Consider the following 19,908-nt stretch of genomic DNA (forward strand, 5'->3'; position numbering starts at 1 on the left):
ACAGATATACTATTATTATTATTTTTATGCAACTTAAAATGGCAAACAAGCTGACGGCCCACCTGATGGGAAGTGGTAACCGTCGCTAACCATGGACATAGCAGAGTATACTGTTTCACCCATGATACCCACCATGCGTTGCCATTCCTGAGGACTCAGGTGTTATTCCTCTGTACCCTGTAAATTCACTGCCATATCGACGACGACGGTACCACTTTCCATCAGGTGGACCGACTGCTTGTTTACCATTCTAAGTTGCATAAAACAAATTGGATTTTTACCACTACGGTACTGGCAGTTAAAAAGAGACAGATTCGAAATAGAAAATTTTATTTACATATTTAAATTACACTTTGAGTTATAATAACAATAGAGTCTTTTATTTCCTTGTCCTTATTTAAAGTACATATTGAGTGTGATTTGTGTTAATAAATTACCTTAATATTTAATGTTAGTACTTGATTTGTAAAAAACTATTTATTTTCTTATCTTTTCGTATGTGTTTGGATAGAAACCCCTTCTCGGGTACGGGCCTTTTCTGGTTTCTTTTGCCCATGTATATTCTGTGCTCGTATAATTCAGTCTGTCAATCTCCTGAGATGTCTTAAATGTCATCTATCCATTGCTCTTTTAGACTTCCTGGTTTCCCTTGACCACATGGTCCTTTTCATCTTGTAGTTTTAAATGACCATCCTTACGCCCGGCTCTATGTCCAGCCCTCAGTCTTAATGTATAGAAGAGTGTATCAGTTACTTTTGTTTTCTTCTTTGTAATCCTCAATTATTTATTTTTTGTATTTTTCTTTTATTTAAGCTACTTCTCTCCAAGGCTCGCTGACACGCCCTTAATTTTAATTTACTTTTGTTACTATAAACCCGCGCTTCGCACCTATAGTTTACAGTTGGTAGCAGGCTGGTATCGCGTATTAATTTTTTAAGGTTTTACAAAATTAGAAAAGAGTGTATGTACAACACAAACTATATACAACGACCACCACGCCTAGTGAAACGTAAATAATAATATTACTTAACTAACTTATCACACCAATCTGCGATTACATACATTTATGACGATAATGCAGGAGAAAGTTAAAAACCCCATACATTAATATCTCGTTCTATACATTGTATGCGACAGCGATAACGTATCTACTGATAGATTCGTTTACTATCTATCTAGAGAAATTTTGTTAAATATTTCGGCAAGTCAGTCAGCCAGCCAACCAGCGCAGCAGGCTTGAAGTCTAATCAATGAAGCTTAACAATATATTATAACTTATAAATGTATAAGTAGAGTAGAAAATATCAAAATGCTCAAGGCAGTGTCATATAAAATCAATCTTGTAACAAGCAAAGGGTATATGTAATTATCTTAAGTAGCAGGGTATTGCTTGCGAGGTGCTGAAGATGGCGCTCACTGCGCTGTAGGTTGCAATCACGCCTCCGACCACGCCGACAGCGATTATTTCCCAGCATACCATCTTCTTCCATCCTTGTGTATCACTGGAACAGCATAATAAGTGTAGCTGAAACATCTTTTAACCAGTACATCATTTTTAAAAAAACGAAAATGACAAATAGATCCGTCTATTGTTAAATGGTCATTCTCAAAACTCATGATTCTTTTTTTATACAACTTAGAATGGCAAACAAGCTGACGGCCCACCTGATGGAAAGTGGTAACCGTCGCCTATAGACATGAGCAGTACCATGGACATAACAGAGTATACTGTTTCGCCCATGTTACCCCCCATGTGTTGCCATTCCTGAGGACTCAGGTGTTATTCCTCTGTACCCAGTAAATTCACGCCATATCCCACCCTTCAAACCGAAACACAGCCATGCAAACATAACTGCTTCACGGTTGAAACACGAATGGAACAGAGGTACCCAAGCAATCGACTTTTGTACAAAGTCTCCCTCTGGTAAATGAACACTTACAATGTCGGAGGTATGATTCACATATTGCAATCTTACCTTCCTTTCTCGAGTATGTCATAAGAGGCAACTAAGGGTACTCAAAGGTCGAGGGATAGGCAGCAGCGTCCCTCTTAAAATATTACTAATAGCCTAACTGAGGTTGATAACCCGCCCGCCAAGCATGGCAACTACTGGCAAGACCCCCTTTTGGGAGAGGTCTATGCTCAACAGTGGACAGTTATGTTGTGATGATGATGTGATGAATGTTATATCACATTTAAAATACTCACATAGGTGTCTGTCCCTCCCTGAGAGGCTGGCTAATGAGATTCAGGTAACAATATGAGGGTAGTACGAAAGTGAGTAGAGCCACAGTAGTGCCGCCTACCAGCGCCAGGATAGTGTAGAACCGAGGAATGCTCTCTCCGATAAATAAGATGCCGAGCATAATCGACAAGCGTATCAGCATCCGCCAACCCGTTGAGTCTAGGAGGAAACAGATGGTTAACAATAGGGTCTAACTGACCAAGTGACCCCTATCAGGTCGATCTCCACTCGGTTTGTCCTAGAAACCTTTGTGGTTAATTATTGTTGAATTCGTCATATTAGAGCAGCTGATCTGCTTCATCCTCAACTATCATCCTTCACTGGTGCTTCGTTAGGGTACTTCGAGTAGCGCATACGAAGTTACTATTATATAATATCAACTATAGGGGGGGGGGAGAAAAGGATTGTTAGCAATAGAGTTTGACAGTCCCATTGCTAGCAATATGCCTTATTAGGTCGACCTCCACGTGGTTCCCCCTGGAAACTATCGTGAACAATTCTTGTTGAATTCGTCACGATGGGCCAACTGACCGGCTTCATCCTCACCTATCATACCTCACTGGTGCCCCGCCAGCGTATACCGATAGCGCAGGCGGGGTTACCATTCCATTATCACCCATTAAAAAAAAATACCAACTATAGGGAGTAAAGATAGTATTGTATTGTATTGTATTGATAGTATTGTTAGTAATGGGTTAGTTTGTCCGTATTGTTATCAGTGTACTCTGTCAGGTCGACTTCCACGCTGTCCCCCCTGCAAACTAAATTAACGTTGAATTCGTCATGATGGACTAACTGACCAGCCATTTCATCCTCATCAATCATTCCTCACTGATGCCCCTGCCAATGTATATCGCTAGCGTAAGCAGGGATACTATTCCCTTATCACCCATTTAAAAATATCAACTGTAAAAAAACCGTTAACTAAAAAGCAAAAAGGATACTTGGAGTTGGAGTAAGGAACTTGATATTGCCAGCAATATCAAGTTTTTCTCTACTCATCAGGTTCGTTACTGCGACGATCTGTTGCCTTTATTGCATAAAATACATACTTGTTGAAATATATTTTGAATCCAGTATTATGACGTTTTTTTCATATTCTAACCTCTAGATATATTGTAAAGCTCCTCCATCTCTTGGCAAACAGGGTTAATGATGATCACAAAGGCTGTGACGAGGTGCAATGCCATCAAGATGTTGCCGACCAGCGTGAGCGGCGTGGCGGACAGAGACGCAGATATATTGGACGCCGCTGACTCACCGTACACAGCATAACCGGCGATAGCAATTGGCAAATATATACCTAGGATTGCTGAAACGAGAATACAATTCAAGTATGTAGATTATTGCAAAGGTTTATCAACGACATTCATTCATTTATTCAGACATACTCGAATCATAGATTCGATACTAGTTATACTTAAGAAAAAAATTAAATATATTTAAAAGAAATACTCCTTATAAGAGTTTGCATAGAACATAACCTTATGTCCTGTTTGTCTGTACATAATTACAAAACAAAGACGGCGGCCGTCTGTACTCTTAGATTTTTTAAACTATGTAACGGATTTTATTGCGACTTTCATCAGTAGACAGAGTGATTCAGGAAGGCTTAATAGTTTAATATAATTTTGTGTTGATAACTGTTCAAGATGTCGGTAGGAATCCTGTCGATTGGGAGATTTCATCAAAAATGCTAAAATACGAGTATTATATAACAAAATAATGTACAATGGAATCGTTCTTCTTTATTAGAACTACAAAAGTCAGCGATGGTGTTTTATGGTATACAAACAGCGACCTCAATAATACTAGATACAAATACAAAATTGCTGTTCCGAAATATCGTTTAGAAAATGTTATATTTATGTTATATGTTATAAATGTTATGAAAATGTTATTAAGTCTTTTATGGGATAAGATACCGAAGATTATTTTGGATCTACCTTTTAATAAATTTATAATTGTTTTTAAAAACACTTATTGAACAAACACACTAAACGATTACTTGAATGACAAACGTGCATGGTATTAGTCGATCATGCAGGGTTTTTTTTTTCAATGATCATGTAATTTTAGACATAGAACATTTAAATAAACATATGAGTACTCCATAAGTTAACAGAAGTTTAAAAGAGTAACTGCTGAGTTTCTTGCGGGCTCTTCTCAGCAGATAACAACTTACGGAACTCTGCAGTAGATTTAAAATAAAAATACAATTTAAAAGTGCTTATAAACAACTCTATTTATTTATTTATTTATTTATTTATTTAACTCTTTATTGCACCATAAATAAAAATATACAATGACAAGTGAAATACAGTAAATTTTTCAAATTTTCAAATGAAATACAGTAACATAAATACAGATTGGAATATACACATAAAGGTACAAAAGGCGGTCTTATCGCTAGGACAATCTCTTACAGACAACCTTTAGTTAAGGGAGAACAGATAGAAAAGGGCAGGTGGCGCTCTATTTAAATAAGGATGGTTTGAATTTGATTTTTATAACTACTATATTTTTATTAGGTGTAAAAGAACAGTGACAAGATTCACGGCTAATGCCTATGTAGGTACCTACTTCATTTCTAACTGAGACCAAAACGCGTCGATTCATTTCATAGAAATTGTTTTTAGAACTCAATAGGTACTTATTTATGAATATGGGCACGTACAGTGCGGTTTAAAGAGAAATTTCCCCCCACGAACATTCAGATTGTGCAATGAGCTCCCTACCGAGGTTTCCACTAGAGACTACAGCATGGGGTTCTTCGAAAAGGTTATGTTAAGGTTTCTTCAGAGTCGGTAACGTGCACGTGACACCCCTGGAGTTGCAAGCATCGATAGGTTACAATAACCGTTTACCATCAGACGGGCTGTATGTTTGTTTGCCATCTTTGTAGTATAAAAATCAATGATTTTCAAATAATGTGCTTATCAATTAAAATTAAAATGTACTTACCGAGAAAACTATATTGCAGGCTCTTATTGAACTTTGTCTTATCAGCCATGTCATTTTGAATAGTAGGGAAGGTGGAAGCACCACCGAATGCGAACATGATGGTACCAAATGCAAGGAAGAACTCCTGGAAACCGTGGATGCCATAGCGGAACACGAACGGCCTGATCTCATTCATCATCTGGATGAAGTAGAGAATACAGGCCACAACAGTGGCACCGAACGCGATCACGCCTATAAAACTGTAAATAAAAAAAAACGGTCTTTTAAGAACGAATAGCTAATTGACCAAAGATGATGCGTGCAAGTATTTTTTTAGGCTACTAAGAATGGCAAACAATCTGACTGCCCTCCTGATGGAAAGTGGTAACCGTCTCCTGTAGTTATGAGCAGTACTATGGACATAACAGAGTATTCTGTTTCGCCCATGATACCCCCATGCATTGCTATTCTTGAGCACTCAGGTGTTACTCCTGTGTACCATGTAAATTCACCCTTCAAACTGAAACACAGCCATGCAAACAACTGCTTCACGGTAGAGATACGTATCTATTAGAAGGGAAAGGATTGTTAGTAAAGTAGGATCTCCAACTCTCTCTTTGCCAGCAATGAAAAAAATGCTTGTTCAAAATCGCTTTAATCTATAGAATAACCTTAAGAATTTTTATTCAAGTTAACTTGTATAATTTTTTTTCCTTATACCCCATTTTTTTTTTTGGATGACAATGGAGTGGTAATGCCCGCGCTAATGGTATACGCTGGCGGGGCACCGATCAAAGACGATAGGTGAGAATGAAAACGCAGGTCAGTTTGCCCATCGTGATGAATACATCTGGTATTGAGCACAATGGTTTTCAGGGGGGACCACGTGGAGGTCGACCTGACAAGGTATATTGTTAGCAATGGGACTGCTAGTCCGCAATACTAACAATCCCTTCCTCTCCTCCCCCCCCATTTTACCCTATCAAGTTAACATCCACACGGTGTGTATAAAAAAGAGAATAGTACTGACGAGATGTCCTTAGGTGTGCCGTAGAGCATGAGCGGGGTCATCGCCCCGGCCACGATGAGGTACCACGCGCAGTAGGTGACATTCGGCACCAGCGAGAGGAACACCTGCTCGACGATCTGCGCGGCGAGCAACAAGTACACCACCGAGGCGCCGAACAGTGTCACCGTCACCGCCACCGACACCACCACACTACAAACAAACACTACTATAGATACCAACTAGCTTAATCCACGATGTAGTCCGCCTATTGGCGACCGGCCACGGCCAATGCAAATTCTAGATATTATTATACTTTTTTATAATTACTCCTCTCCATCCAAAGGTTGTCTGGAAGAGATCGCTTTTAGCGATAAGGTCGCCCATTGTTTTCTCATTGTGATTATTTCTTGTAATTGTTTATATCTATAATAAGTTTACCATTGTAATCTTTTGGAGGAAACAATAAAGAGTATCTATTTATCTTTTTTTATACACATTCACTTCTAGAATGTTCCTATTGTTTGTTATTTTAATTATATACTTTTTTGACACATTGTCTGTTCCTTGCTCGCTGTCAATGCATTTTTTCGCTACTAAACTCCGTGTCTACATCATTTCATCATCTCATCACAGTCCACCGCTCTGTATTACCGCCTACGTACTTCTCCATCACATATGGTACGTGTTCACCATAGTTTATGATGACTGGTTAAGCCGTTAAAGCACCGAGAAATAACAAACAAACTAACTTTCATATTTATATTATTAGTAATTAGTGGTCGTGTATGCCCCGTCATAGAATAGGCCACCCTTTCCTTTCCCGTGGGTGTCGTAAGAGGCGACTAAGGGACGGCGAGTGATAAGCAACAGCGTCCCTCTTAAAACATCTCTAGAAGCCTAACTGCGGTTGCCAACCCGCCTGCCAAACGTGGCAACTACTGGCAAACCTCCCCTTATGGGAAAAGCTTATGCTAGTTATACAGTTAACGGCTGAAATAATAGAATTATAAGTAAGAATTCTGTCACCGGATGCGCCATCTGGCTGAAAATAGTAAAAGCTTTTCATTTTAACCCTTCTTTGCATAATGGTGTAAATTTCCATCATAACTTTGAATACCCAAAAATTATATAAAAGAAGTTCAGAACAAGTAACGTAAAGAAGAACAAGTTCACTTTAAGTTGATCGTGTCTAGATACCTTTTTATTATACATTGCAGAAAAAAAAATATAGCTGTCTTATTTAATTTTTTAACCTTTTTCCTTTAATTTTGAGCATGAATTATATCACCTTGATTTATTTCACCAATTAAAAAAATCATGCAAAGAAGGGGTAAAATTTCCTGTTAATTAGTAGAAAATAAATCTGATACGACAACAATTTCGCTCTTTGTGACAGCTCTCAGCGAAAATATGGATTGGTAACTCATGCACAAGAGGCATAAAATGTAGCGTAGGGCTGTTCCTATTTAGAAGCAATGGATATATGACTCAGCTTATTTATTTTTTGTTATCTTAACAAGTAAATTACTGTTGATTTTCACAGATGTATAAATGATTTACTTCAGTACACCTAGATAGTATAAAAGACGAACTTATGGCCACTACTATTAGTAAACTATTAAACGATTTAAGTGAAAGTTGTCCAACACATGTAGAAAGAAACAAGAAAGACAATATTATAATAAATGACGTCAAACATGTAGTTTCCAATAAGTGTTATGCTTTCACCTCCACATCTTCCCTAAAGACTCCTCGGCAATAATAGCGTAAGGGTTTCTCTTCCTGGTCCTCATTTTGGGATCGCGGTCCTCCAGGATGGACCAGCAGTCACCCAAACGTTTGCCGCTGAACGCCGCCGCCGCACACATCACCACAATGATCGGCACGCCCAGCCAACCTACATATAATCGAAGAATAAATATTTTAAAATTAGGTAAATTGTATAAGAATGACAAAGCACGCGCTTCTGTGCTTGAATAACAAATTGCTCCGCATGAAAAAAATAATATACATATATATATATATATATATGTATATATATATATATATATATATATATGTATATATAATAAATAAATTATAACACACTTACAAATGCGAATTGAAGTAATTAATAATTATTCGAAAACGCTTAAAAACTCTATATAAATTTAACTCCATTGCTAATCAATGTTGCAGTTGTATATACAAGTATTATATGTATGAAACGCTTCCCTAAGGTTAACTTAGAGAGAATGAATATGTAAACATACTAATTAATGTATATATGTTCTAACTTTTTGAAGAATTATTTATTATCTTCGTGTTCGAACCGATTATTAATGCCTGCTCACTCCAAAAATGGAACTCTAGTCCTCCGACTTACGTTTAATGTAGTAATACATGTATAGCAGAACTTATTTTATGAGACCGAATCAAGATGGAGATAGTCACAGAGTATGCTCTTCTTTTCTAGTACCTAATGATGTTTTTAAGAAATAAATTTAAATTGATACACTATTCTAAACAAATTAATCTGTGGAATTATACAGCGAGAGAGATAATTTGTCAATGGGCAGGTCAATTCATTACCATAATGATCTTGTTAGCCGTGTTACATATTAATATACGTGAGTATTAGTTATATCTACTTTTCTCTTAGAAAATTGTAACGAAATAGTTAAATAGATAATAAAAACATAAAATATCTAGAATACTTGTTTATATATAAAATTATGTATAAAAATCGATTTGTTTATTTAGTCCATATAGAATACTTTAAATATAAATTTAACAACCAATTTTGAGTGACTAATATATAAAATCTTTATATTTTACTTGTAAAGTGGAATACAGTGTGGTTACAGAGAAGTGTGAACTGATAGACACTACATCAGTGAGAAAAGTCAGAAAGGGAATGTTGCGTTGGTTTGGCCATTTGGAGAGGATAAATGAAAGAAGAATTACGAAAGAGATTTATCGAGCAAGAATGAATGGAGATGTCGGTAGGGACCGCCCTAGACGGACATTATGTCGACCGAATAGGCGACGTGCTGAAGAAGACCCAAATTAAAAGTACCCGTAACCGGCGAGCGTGTGTGAAAAGATTGATGAATGTGGAAGAAGCGTAAGAGGTTTGTTTGAATCGAAACATTTGGCGTACCATTGTTTCTGCCTACCCTAATAGAAGATAGGTGTGACAGGCATGTGTATATATATATATATATATATATATATATATACTACAATGTATATGTGACTCGTATCCCATTACCTAATTTTCATTTATTGCATGTGTGCTTTGGTAGAGACTAGCGTACAATATTATAGAAGCATTGTTTGAAACTACCTTATAATTTTTAACTAATTAGTAAATAGCGATTACTAATTATTGAATTAAATTTACCGACCACAATGGCACAGCGGTAGGCATGCGGCTTTGCGTAAATGAGGCACGTGTTCATTTTTCGATCAGAAAAAAAAACATTTCACAATATACGACAATATGACTGGAATGTTTGTTTGAAAATGAAAGTGAGAGACGCCTATACGATCGATTTTTTATTTTCTTTCAATATGTTTTATTAATACCTATCTATGGAAAACATATTAAAACTGGTATATATATATGTATATATATATATATATATATATATATATATATATATATATATATATATATATATATATATATATATATATATATATATATTTATTTATTTATGGATCTAACAAGTTCCAAGAAAGGATAAATAATTCCAAACTATATCAGTATACATATATATAATTCGCATAGCATACTTCGCTGCAACAAATAAACAAACTCACCTACCAACTAGTAAGTATGAAAACTATGTTACGAGTATTAACATATTAATTCGCATCAGCTGAAGATATATCCAATAATCTAGTTTACCTTAGCTCCTAACTAACCTGTCTTTATTTTTAAATTACAGACAGAATATTAAGACCTGGCGCCAGGATTAGCTGTTTCTATACTCAGGGTATAAAAACCCAAAAATACGACATTATACTTCGCGCTTCGTCCTCGAGATTATTATTTGTAGAATATAAACAACATGTAGTAACGCACAAGTGACACCGCCCCTGCACTATTGTTGAGAGAGGGATTCCCCCTTTTTCCTTTTTCTTTTTATTCCCCGGTAGGTACATAGTCTACTTAGCCCGTTCATTTCATTTCCTGTTCATTCGCAATTTAGTGCTTCACCGCTCCGCACATAATACATCGCGTTGTCGTGTTAATAAAAAAAAAAAAAAAAAAAAAAGATGCCAAAAAGGAATAGTAGTGATCTCAACGACCCAACATTCAACATTACGTAGTGTCGTTGTAGACCAGGTATTTATTTTCAAAACTATATCTATACACAAAAGTAATTTTTGTCTCCAGAAGAATGCAATCGAGATAGTCATATGGGCTATATCACCGCATTCAAACGAAATGGTTGACGTGCAATTCAGCGGGAATTGTACACAACAGCCGTGTTTCGATAACTTTCGTTATCGCATTTTCAAATAACACCCATAAAAGGATATAATAAATATAAATATAGAATTTCATTTTTAATAAAATATTTTTAAATAAATTATTGGCAATATATATATAAAAGAGAAGTCGTTACTTTTGATTTCAGTTATAGAGAATATTTGATTATAGGGGTGTATTGTATAAACAATAATACTTATTGGAGACAAAAAATATTAGGTTTTAACGTATCCACGTTAACAATGTTAGTATGTACCCAGAGCCGTTATCAGGACGAACTCGACACATACTATACTTTTTTATACAATTGCATAAATTTATGCATATACACATCATATATTTATATATTATATGATGCATATGTCAGAGACGCCTCAATTAATAGCGGAATCAGTAGACTGGTTAATAGATCCTCCTGAGGAAGAGATACTAGAACCAGAGACTGTAAACCTTCCATCAGACGATGTAGATGTGATTCACGATGCGTTAACGTATCCAGACGGTAGGGAGTCTGTAGTAAAAAATAATCCGATTACGGATCAAGACGCTGGTCAAAACTGTCCAGGCCCGTCAAATGTGGAGCCTCAGTAGCTAGATACTGAGACTTTAGAAATTCTTGGAGTCGATCCAACGTGTACTAATAATTATGGTAGCGATGTCCATAAAGAATTGCCATTGCGATTTCAACACATCGCCCAAGAAGGAATTAGTAAAGAGCTTAAAAAATAATTAGTAAATAAATACCCACTACTAGCTAACTGCTTACTTGTAGTGCTCCCACAATAAATCCCGAGATAAAAAGCAGAGCTTCCAGAACTAGCTACTACGCGTGATAAAGGTATTGAGATAAAAAAGAAACCAATGGCTTCAGCCATATCTTGTTTAGGTCAAGCTATTTTAACATAGCTTAATTGTAATCAAAGAGATAAAGAACTTTTACAAAAACTTATGGATCTCAGCCGTCTAATGTGTGACATACAGCATAGCGACTCCATGACTAGACGACACTTCATTCTAAGTGCTTTAAAGAAGGATATAAAGGAATATCTTACAAACACAAAAGTTGATACCTTCTTATTTGGCTATAAATTGGCTGAAACAATAAAATCGACCGAAGCTGTTAACAAATCAGACTTAGACCTAAAGGTGGTTTCTGGTGGTACCAAAAACCTGCCAAGAAGAACCGACATTCTTCCTTCAAGGCCTTTAAACCGGAGAGCTCCAGCACCGGCACGCAAGCAGCCGGGCATGGGAGCGAGATTCCGTCAGCCTGCCGCAGCACGACCCTTGATTCTCCCAACGCAGCCGGCTGGGCACATAGCGACGTCGTGGGTTCCACCACCACCGCAGCCGCCGTCGCCACCTCCTCCGACACAACATCCACGTCGTCGTTACTATGTACGTCGTTACTAGATACGTATATTCCAGTTAAGTATGCAGGTCGTTTAACACACTTTTATGATCAATGGTCTATTATCATAAATGTTCACTTGATCCTTTCATGGATTAAGGGTTACAAAATAATTTTTTCGTCACCTGTTTATCAAGAATCATACAGATTCAGAAAAATATCAATATATTGATGCAATTAATAATATTCTACAAATTGACGCTGTTTCAGAGTGTATACCTTATAAGGGCAGTTTATATCTAATATTTTTAATATAATACAAAAACTTAATGGCAAAATGAGGTTCGTATTGAATCTCAAGAGATTAAATAAATTTATCCAGACGGATCATATACGAATAATATTTATTTACGAAGAATTAGAAGATTTACGAACTGCATTAAAATTAATATCAAAAGATTGCTATATGGCAACATTAGACCTTAAAGACGCTTATTTTTTAATAAACATTCATTATGAATCTAAAAAATATATATGATTTATTTTTGACAATAAATTATATCAATTTAATGTTTTGCCATTTAGTTTAGCTACCGCACCTTACATTTTTATTAAATTAATGAAGCCGATTACTAGACTTTTAAAAACTGGCGATTTTTTTATTTACCTTATACTTAGATAATTGGTTTTTATTGCGTAATTCTTATCAACAATGCTTGACAAATATTGAGATGACTTCCAAACTACTATCTTCCTCAGGTTTTACAATTAATCAGGATAAAAGTAATCTTGAGCCTTCATTATCTTGTAAATTTATGGGAATAGTTGTAGACTCACACAGTCTACAATTAAGCTTACCATTCGAAAATAGATTACGAATTCGATCTCAATCAGAAAGTTTTTGTCAATATGAACGTATTTTAATCAGGGAATTTGCTCAACTGGTAGCTTTACTTGTGTCGGCTTGTCCAGCCATTGAGTATGGATGATTTTGCACTAAAGAGTTGGAGCGTTCAAAATTTCTTAATCTAAAAAATCATAACGATTATGATAAGTATAGGAATATACCTAGTTCCGTATATTCTGACTTTCAATGGTGATTAAATAATATAGATAGCTCTGTGTGTCATCGTATCAGAGATGATACGTATGCCATTGAAATTTACTCTGACGCCTCAACTACGGGGTGGAGGGCTAATTATGGTAATAGTATTGCTAGCGACCAATGGTCAGATGATGAACTAAAGCATCATATAAATTATCTGGAGCTTTTCGCTGCGTTTTCTGGCTTTAAAAGTTTTTGCCAGAGATTCACATAATTGCCAAATACTGTCAAATAATACAAATAGACAATACTACTGTAATATCTTACATTAATCGTATGGATGGCATTCAATTTCCTCATCTTACTCAAATAAGTAGAGAGATTTGGCAATGGTGTGAGAACAGAAGGCTCTTTATATTCGCTTCCTATATTAAGTCTACAGATGCTGAATCACGCAAATCCATCCAGATATAGAGTGGGAACTGGCTGATTGGGCCTTTCACCAGTTGACAAAAAAAAAAAAATCTATGTACCAGAGGTTGATCGAATTACAAATCGCATAAACAAAAAATGTGAAATTATGTCACATGGCATAGGGATCCGGACGTAATTGCTATTAATTCATTCACAATCAATTGAGCTAAAGTTTTACTTTTATGCCTTCCCATCATTTGCAGTGATTCTTAAGACGCTTAGAAAGATCATTTCTGATAAAGCTTGCGGTATAATTATTGTTCCTCTATGGCCTACACAACCGTGGTACCCACTATTCAGAAACCTCCTTGTCTCTGAATTAATAACTTTTTATCCTGCGGATAATGTTTTATTATTTAGTTCCAGTTATCAACGTGTAGGCTCAACGCTTACCTTGGTTACAGGAGTGTTATCAGGAAAGCATTATCCAGGAGAATTTTTCCACCAGCCTCTTTAGATATAATGTTAGCATCATTCTCTGATAGCTCAATTAGACAATATGATACTTGTTTAAAAAAGTGGTGGAATTTTTGTACAAACAATTCAGTTTATTTTTATAAAGCTTCGATTCCTATCATAATTTCTTTTCTTACTCAGATATTCCATGACGGTTATCAATATGGAACATTAAATTCAATAAAGTTCGGCGTTATCCTTGCTTTTAGGTCCTATTTTATCAAAAGATGATAGTATAGAAAGATTTTTCAATGGAGTATATCGATTGAAACCTCCTCTTCCGAAGTATAACGTTACATGAGATACCAATGCTGTTTTAGATCATTTAAGCACATTGTGGCCTAATGAAGAATTATCATTAGATAAATTAACAAAGAGAACCATTACCTTAATAGCAATAACGATAGCTCATAGAATACAAACTCTATCCAAAATTGATATAAAAAATATAGATTTTTTTCAATGACCATATAGTAATTAAAATTCCTGACTTCCTTAAAACGTCACGAAGAGGTTCTAAGCAACCGATTATTGTTCTTCCTTTCTTCTTAGAAAACTCAAAGCAAGCAAGTCCAGCAAAAACTTCAGATTGTCATTTAAATAGAACAATTCTTCTAAGGAATTCTGATAATCTTTTTAGTGGTGTCTGTCGACCTCACAAAGCGGTAGACAAACTATTAGCCGATGGGTGAAACTGACATTAGACGAATGTGGACTGGACGTACATATTTGTACTCTCTGCGCACAGCACGCGACATGCCGCCGCGTCCCGGGCACGCTCTCTAGGTGTCAGTGTAGATACAATACTTAAATGGAGCTGCTGCGGCTGAAATGCCAACTCCACTGCTTTCGCCAAATTTTGCAGTAGGCCTATGATTAATACAGATAATTCGTCCTTTGCTAAGCCGATAATTAATAATAATCAAAAATAATTTTATGTTTATCGAATTGTGTGATGATTAAAAAAGATTATGTACTATTATAGATTAATAGTAGAATAACATAATGTCGATTAATTTTTAGTTCTATTTGTTCACTTTGTAATCCAATAAAACATACAATAATAAAAGAAGTGTTTTCATTGATAATATTTTTTGGTTGGAACTCTCAAAGTCTACATGTTGTTTATATTCTACAAATAATAATCTCGAGGACGAAGCGCGAAGTATAATTAGTGATTAAACGAACTTACCCAAGTGAAGTTCTATCACAATTATACGAAGCGCTTCGTCCGAAGAGATTAGTATGTACTCCCTCCCGACCCAGTTTAATTATACCCATCAGAACTGTACCAAAAAATATTTCAATGGTCAAACATAAGTTTTAAATAATTTTTAACTCTGAACTTAATGAACAGGAAATGAAATGAACGGGCTAAGTAGACTATGTACCTACCGGGGAATAAAAAGAAAAAGGAAAAAGGGGGAATCCCTCTCTCAACAATAGTGCAGGGGCGGTGTCACTTGTGCGTTACTACATGTTGTTTATATTCTACAAATAATAATCTCTTCGGACGAAGCGCTTCGTATAATTGTGATAGAACTTCACTTGGGTAAGTTCGTTTAATCACTAATTCTTCATGAATGTTAACAGTTTAAATATCAGATAACCTTGATGGTTTTTATAGCTTTTGTGTTTTATGACGAAATATTTATGGAGCTGCAGGATTCGTACCAGTTCTGACAAGAGCCCTTGGGAGCGCCAGCACCCCGCTGCCCGCTATCTCGCCGGCGATAAGGAAGGTCGCTTGCTTGACAGATAATCCCCCGCCGCTTTCCTCGTTGTATCTCGGAATTCCATAGCTACTTTCTCCACTCTATGAAAGTTAAATTAACGTATATCAAACGTATTCTTTAATAAAAATAAATAAAAGCCTACAAATAATATACAAAGATCTGTTTACACAATATTTATGGAACATTATAAAATTTGATACGTACATATTTAATGCATTAAAGGATTTTTTTTTAAGTAAAATAAATCATTTCTCCCTTAAACAGCAATGGAAATGTATTGATTCAAATATAGGCCAGGCAGCCAGGTGGCCAGAGCACCGTCTAAGGTTTCCACCAGTGTGTGTGTGTCAGTGCATACTTGACCACACTATTTACATTCCGTAATTTCAATTTTTTTACGCACATTATCTAGCGGCGTGCTGTGCGTATCATATTTAACAAATAATAAATACAAGTTGGGGGGAAGGCATTGTTAATAATGGAGAGTATAGTCCCCATTGGTATCAATATCCTCTGGGTACTGTCGTGACCAATTTATCATTGAATTCGTCACAATGGGCAAACTGACCTGCCTTTTCATCCTCACCTATCACCGCTTACTGGTACCCCGCTAGTGTATACCGATAACGCAGACGGGGTAACCATGCCAACATTTTTTTCTTTTGCACCCCTAGTTTAGTTCTAGATAAAAAGTAGTATATAATAGCCGGACGTGTGGTCCCGGCATAGAATAGGCCACCCCTTCCTTTCCCGTAGGTGTCGTAAGACGCGACTAAGGGACGGTGATGGATGATTAGCAGCGTCACTCTTAAAACATTTCTAAAGCCTAACTTCGGTAACCGCCTGCCAAACGTGGCAACTATTGGCAAATCCCCCGAGGGGAGGCTTATGTTCAGCAGTGGACGATTAAGGGCTGATATGATATAATTAATATAATTCTGATATAATGACCGTGGCATACTGTCCGTTCAAAACATTTGTACCAGTTTCCATATGACACTAGACATATGAAATTTGATAGTGTGTAGTGAGCTCATATATGATTACGTTATAGTGTTACACTGCCATTGTCAGCGTAATGAACCTTCACTTACTTAGTTTAGATCCTTACTTGCACTCCACTAGCTGCAATCCGCGGATTTGTCCATATAAATTGGGATAAAATTATCCTATATTGGTTTAATTACAAACAGAATTGCCTAAATATGAAGAAAGAACCTTACTGGAGCTATTTCAAAAAATGGTTAGGTAAGAAACTTTTGGATATCATTTAAGAGGAATACATTTTAATTATTTACATTGTAAAAACATATTTTTTGCAAATCAAAATTCCCAATATATAGATATATAGATAAACACTTTATTTGAGCCATTTATGACACACGTAAATTAACAAATATATCTTATATATAAAATTCTCGTGTCGCGGTGTTTGTTACCAAACTCCTCCGAAACGGCTTTACCGATATTTATGAAATTTTGTGCATATTGGGTAGGTCTGAGAATCGGCCAACATCTATTTTTCATACCCGTATATAAGTTCATATAAGTGATAAGGGTGACCCACCCCAAAATATTTTTTTGTTGACAATTTTTTTTATTTTTATTTTATTATAATTTACCATTGAAAAATACATACAACTTTAAATTTTCATCGTTTTACGATCAACCCCTGTATTTTAATCGCGATTTTTAAATTTCGCAATAAGTGGTAAAACAACGTTTACGGGGTCAGCTAGTATCTTGTATATAAATCGTATGCGTACATTGGATCATGCATTTTTGGGGACTTTATAATGACTGGACTAAAAATTACGCCATTGATTGTATTTTAACGCACCTAAAAGCCTGTAAGGACGAAGAAGGAATATATGAGTGTTAACCGCATACAAAATAAACACTTATCGACGATCAAACAGACATCATAACATCGTTAAAATATTCCTATAAAGCATATGAAATCAAATGTGTATTTAATAGCGCATCGGATGATATATTAATTTGTGGTTAAAGTTTAAGCGTATCACTTACGTTCTTGGCTACGAGCGGGGTTGTTTCGGATGACTCCGCGTCAATAGACCTGCTCGGTTTCGCCTCCAATGCGCTCTTCTTTGACATGTTGAGCCTGAACAAGAATTGATTATCTTTAACAATATTTAAGTTTTCAGTTTCAATTTACTTACCACAAAAAAAAAAACAGATTTTTTTATTTTAAACCGAACTTTGTCAGTCATATAGACCTAAAAAAATTAGCATTCTGTCTCAGCCTCCACACACATAGTTTGAGACAAAACTCAGTTTTGAATAATGACCCTTTGAAATCATTATGAGTGCGTAAATTCGATTAACTAATTACGTACAAAAAAAATTGTATTCGACTTGGGAATCGAACATAGGACTGAAAGAAAATACATGGCGCGTGAGATCAGTACAAAAAAAGGATTTATAAATAATGATCTTACAAGCATATTAGAAAACATTAAGCATATTAAAAAATTGTCAACAAACATTAATGGAATAAACATAACCAAGAGAAATGGTGTCACCAAAACTGGTTTCTGAGGCTCCACATCGTATCAGTTACAGCTTGCAGCCATACTGAGGTCGCAGCAAACGGCCGGCTTCCTGCCTACCAATGAGATCAATTGGTGGACTCAGAAGTATGGCTTCACTCACCTAGTGCGATGAGACCACGCTACCGACCACCACGGCTCTTGTTGATACACTGCACCGATATACCGTCAGACTGCTAAACACAAACCGACATACTTACTAATTTACCCGTTACACACAAATTTGAATTCTAATATAATACATTAAAAGCTATATTACTCTATTATGCCAGTTAACGAGTCAATAATTGGAGTCTTCAATATCAAAGGCAGTAAGGTAAGTATTTGGATTTATACGCTTTTTTTTTAATTTTCGCCGTTAGCTGTTTCTTACTAATAACACAGATAATATAATATAATAAAATTGTAACTATACGATGTTTGTACACGAGAGATATTTAAGAAAAAATATTTTGAGAGCTCTTGACAAGAGCAATTGTATCTATCTGTCAGTCTGTATGTTTATTCCGTCATTACACAAAAACTACTGCGCCGGATTTAATGTAGTTTTCACAGTTGTGTTCTTGAAGAATTAAGTTAAATATTAATCTATGTTTTACTTTGATACATAATATTAAAAGTGATTTTTTTAATTGAATTTCTTACTTCTGAAATCCAAACATTCCAAATAGCAAAGTAAATAGAAATAATATTAAATTAAATTAAAATGCGTTTATTACGAAAAAGAAATAACACAGAGAGAGAGAACAGAACAAGAATATCACTTATATCAGAAGTTATATCGAGTTACACTATCATGAGGACTAAATATAATAAGAATTTACCAGAGGGAGACTTTGTACAAAAGTCGATTGCTTGGGTACCTCTGTCCCATTCGTGTTTCTACCGTGAAGCAGTTGTGTTTGCATGGCTGTGTTTCGGTTTGAAGGGTGATTGGCGTGAATTTACTGGGTACAGAGGAATAACACCTGAGTCCTCAAGAGTGGCAACGCATGGGAGGTATCATGGTCGAAACAGTATACTCTTTTATGTCCATGGTACTGCTTATGTCTATAGGCGACGGTTACCACTTTCCATCAGGTGGGCCGTCAGCTTATTTGCCATTCTAAGTTGTATAAAAAAAAATAAGAAATACTACTCACTCAAATACAAGTTATTATTTCAGCCGTTAGCTGTCCACTGTTGAATATAAGCCTTCCTCTATGAGGGTTTTGCCAGTAGTTGCCACGCTTGGCAGGTGGATTAACAACCGCCGTTAAGCTTTGGTGATGTTTTAAGAGGGATGCTGCTGCCCATTCCTCGTCCTCCCTTAGCCGCCTCTTACGACATTTGGTAGATTTTTTAATAGGATAAAAATGGAATGACAGACGGGATGAGGCCTATACTACTAGTATACGTTTACGCTATCGAGGATTAAGTCTTATTTTAATTGGTGATAATAGAACGATAAACCCGCCTGCATTATCAAAACATGCTGGTGATGCCCCAAAATGAGGATGAAAGCAGCTCTAAATGAGTCCCTTCGCTGAGGATGATATCTTTTTTTTTGTGCTATGTATTGGATTTGAGTTCCCAAGCACTTGCGTTTACGC

General features: G+C 36.0%; 1 protein-coding gene across 2 annotated transcripts; it reads right to left on the reverse strand.

The window, feature by feature from the left end:
- Window positions 1-340: 340 nt before the first annotated feature.
- LOC113521967 (uncharacterized) lies at window positions 341-18,501 on the reverse strand. 2 transcript variants are annotated; one of them, XM_052896665.1, is made up of 9 exons: window positions 18,420-18,501; window positions 17,775-17,868; window positions 15,682-15,823; window positions 7,927-8,095; window positions 6,220-6,408; window positions 5,211-5,449; window positions 3,352-3,558; window positions 2,210-2,405; window positions 341-1,502 (listed from the first exon to the last, which is right to left on the reverse strand). In XM_052896665.1, exons 2-9 carry the CDS (start codon window positions 17,859-17,861, stop codon window positions 1,367-1,369), a joined length of 1,365 nt encoding a protein of 454 aa, XP_052752625.1. In that variant the 5' UTR covers window positions 17,862-17,868; window positions 18,420-18,501; the 3' UTR covers window positions 341-1,366. The 2 variants fall into 2 exon arrangements, with proteins under 2 accessions (XP_052752625.1, XP_052752624.1); XM_052896664.1 differs by lacking the exon at window positions 18,420-18,501 and adding an exon at window positions 18,252-18,379.
- Window positions 18,502-19,908: the final 1,407 nt, after the last annotated feature.

The sequence above is a fragment of the Galleria mellonella genome, unplaced genomic scaffold (assembly GCF_026898425.1).
Source record: "Galleria mellonella isolate WM207_F2 unplaced genomic scaffold, CSIRO_AGI_GalMel_v1 utg33, whole genome shotgun sequence".
Lineage (NCBI taxonomy): Eukaryota > Metazoa > Arthropoda > Insecta > Lepidoptera > Pyralidae > Galleria > Galleria mellonella.

What these genes read in the sequence shown, in the direction of transcription:
- LOC113521967 (XM_052896664.1), bottom strand. An exon ending in CCTGCAATATAGTTTTCTCG is followed by an intron (nt 3,559 to 5,210) that starts GTAAGTACATTT and finishes TTCTCGTTTCAG; the next exon opens with CAATCCTAGGTATATATTTG. An exon ending in GCTTTACAATATATCTAGAG is followed by an intron (nt 2,406 to 3,351) that starts GTTAGAATATGA and finishes GTTTCCTCCTAG; the next exon opens with ACTCAACGGGTTGGCGGATG.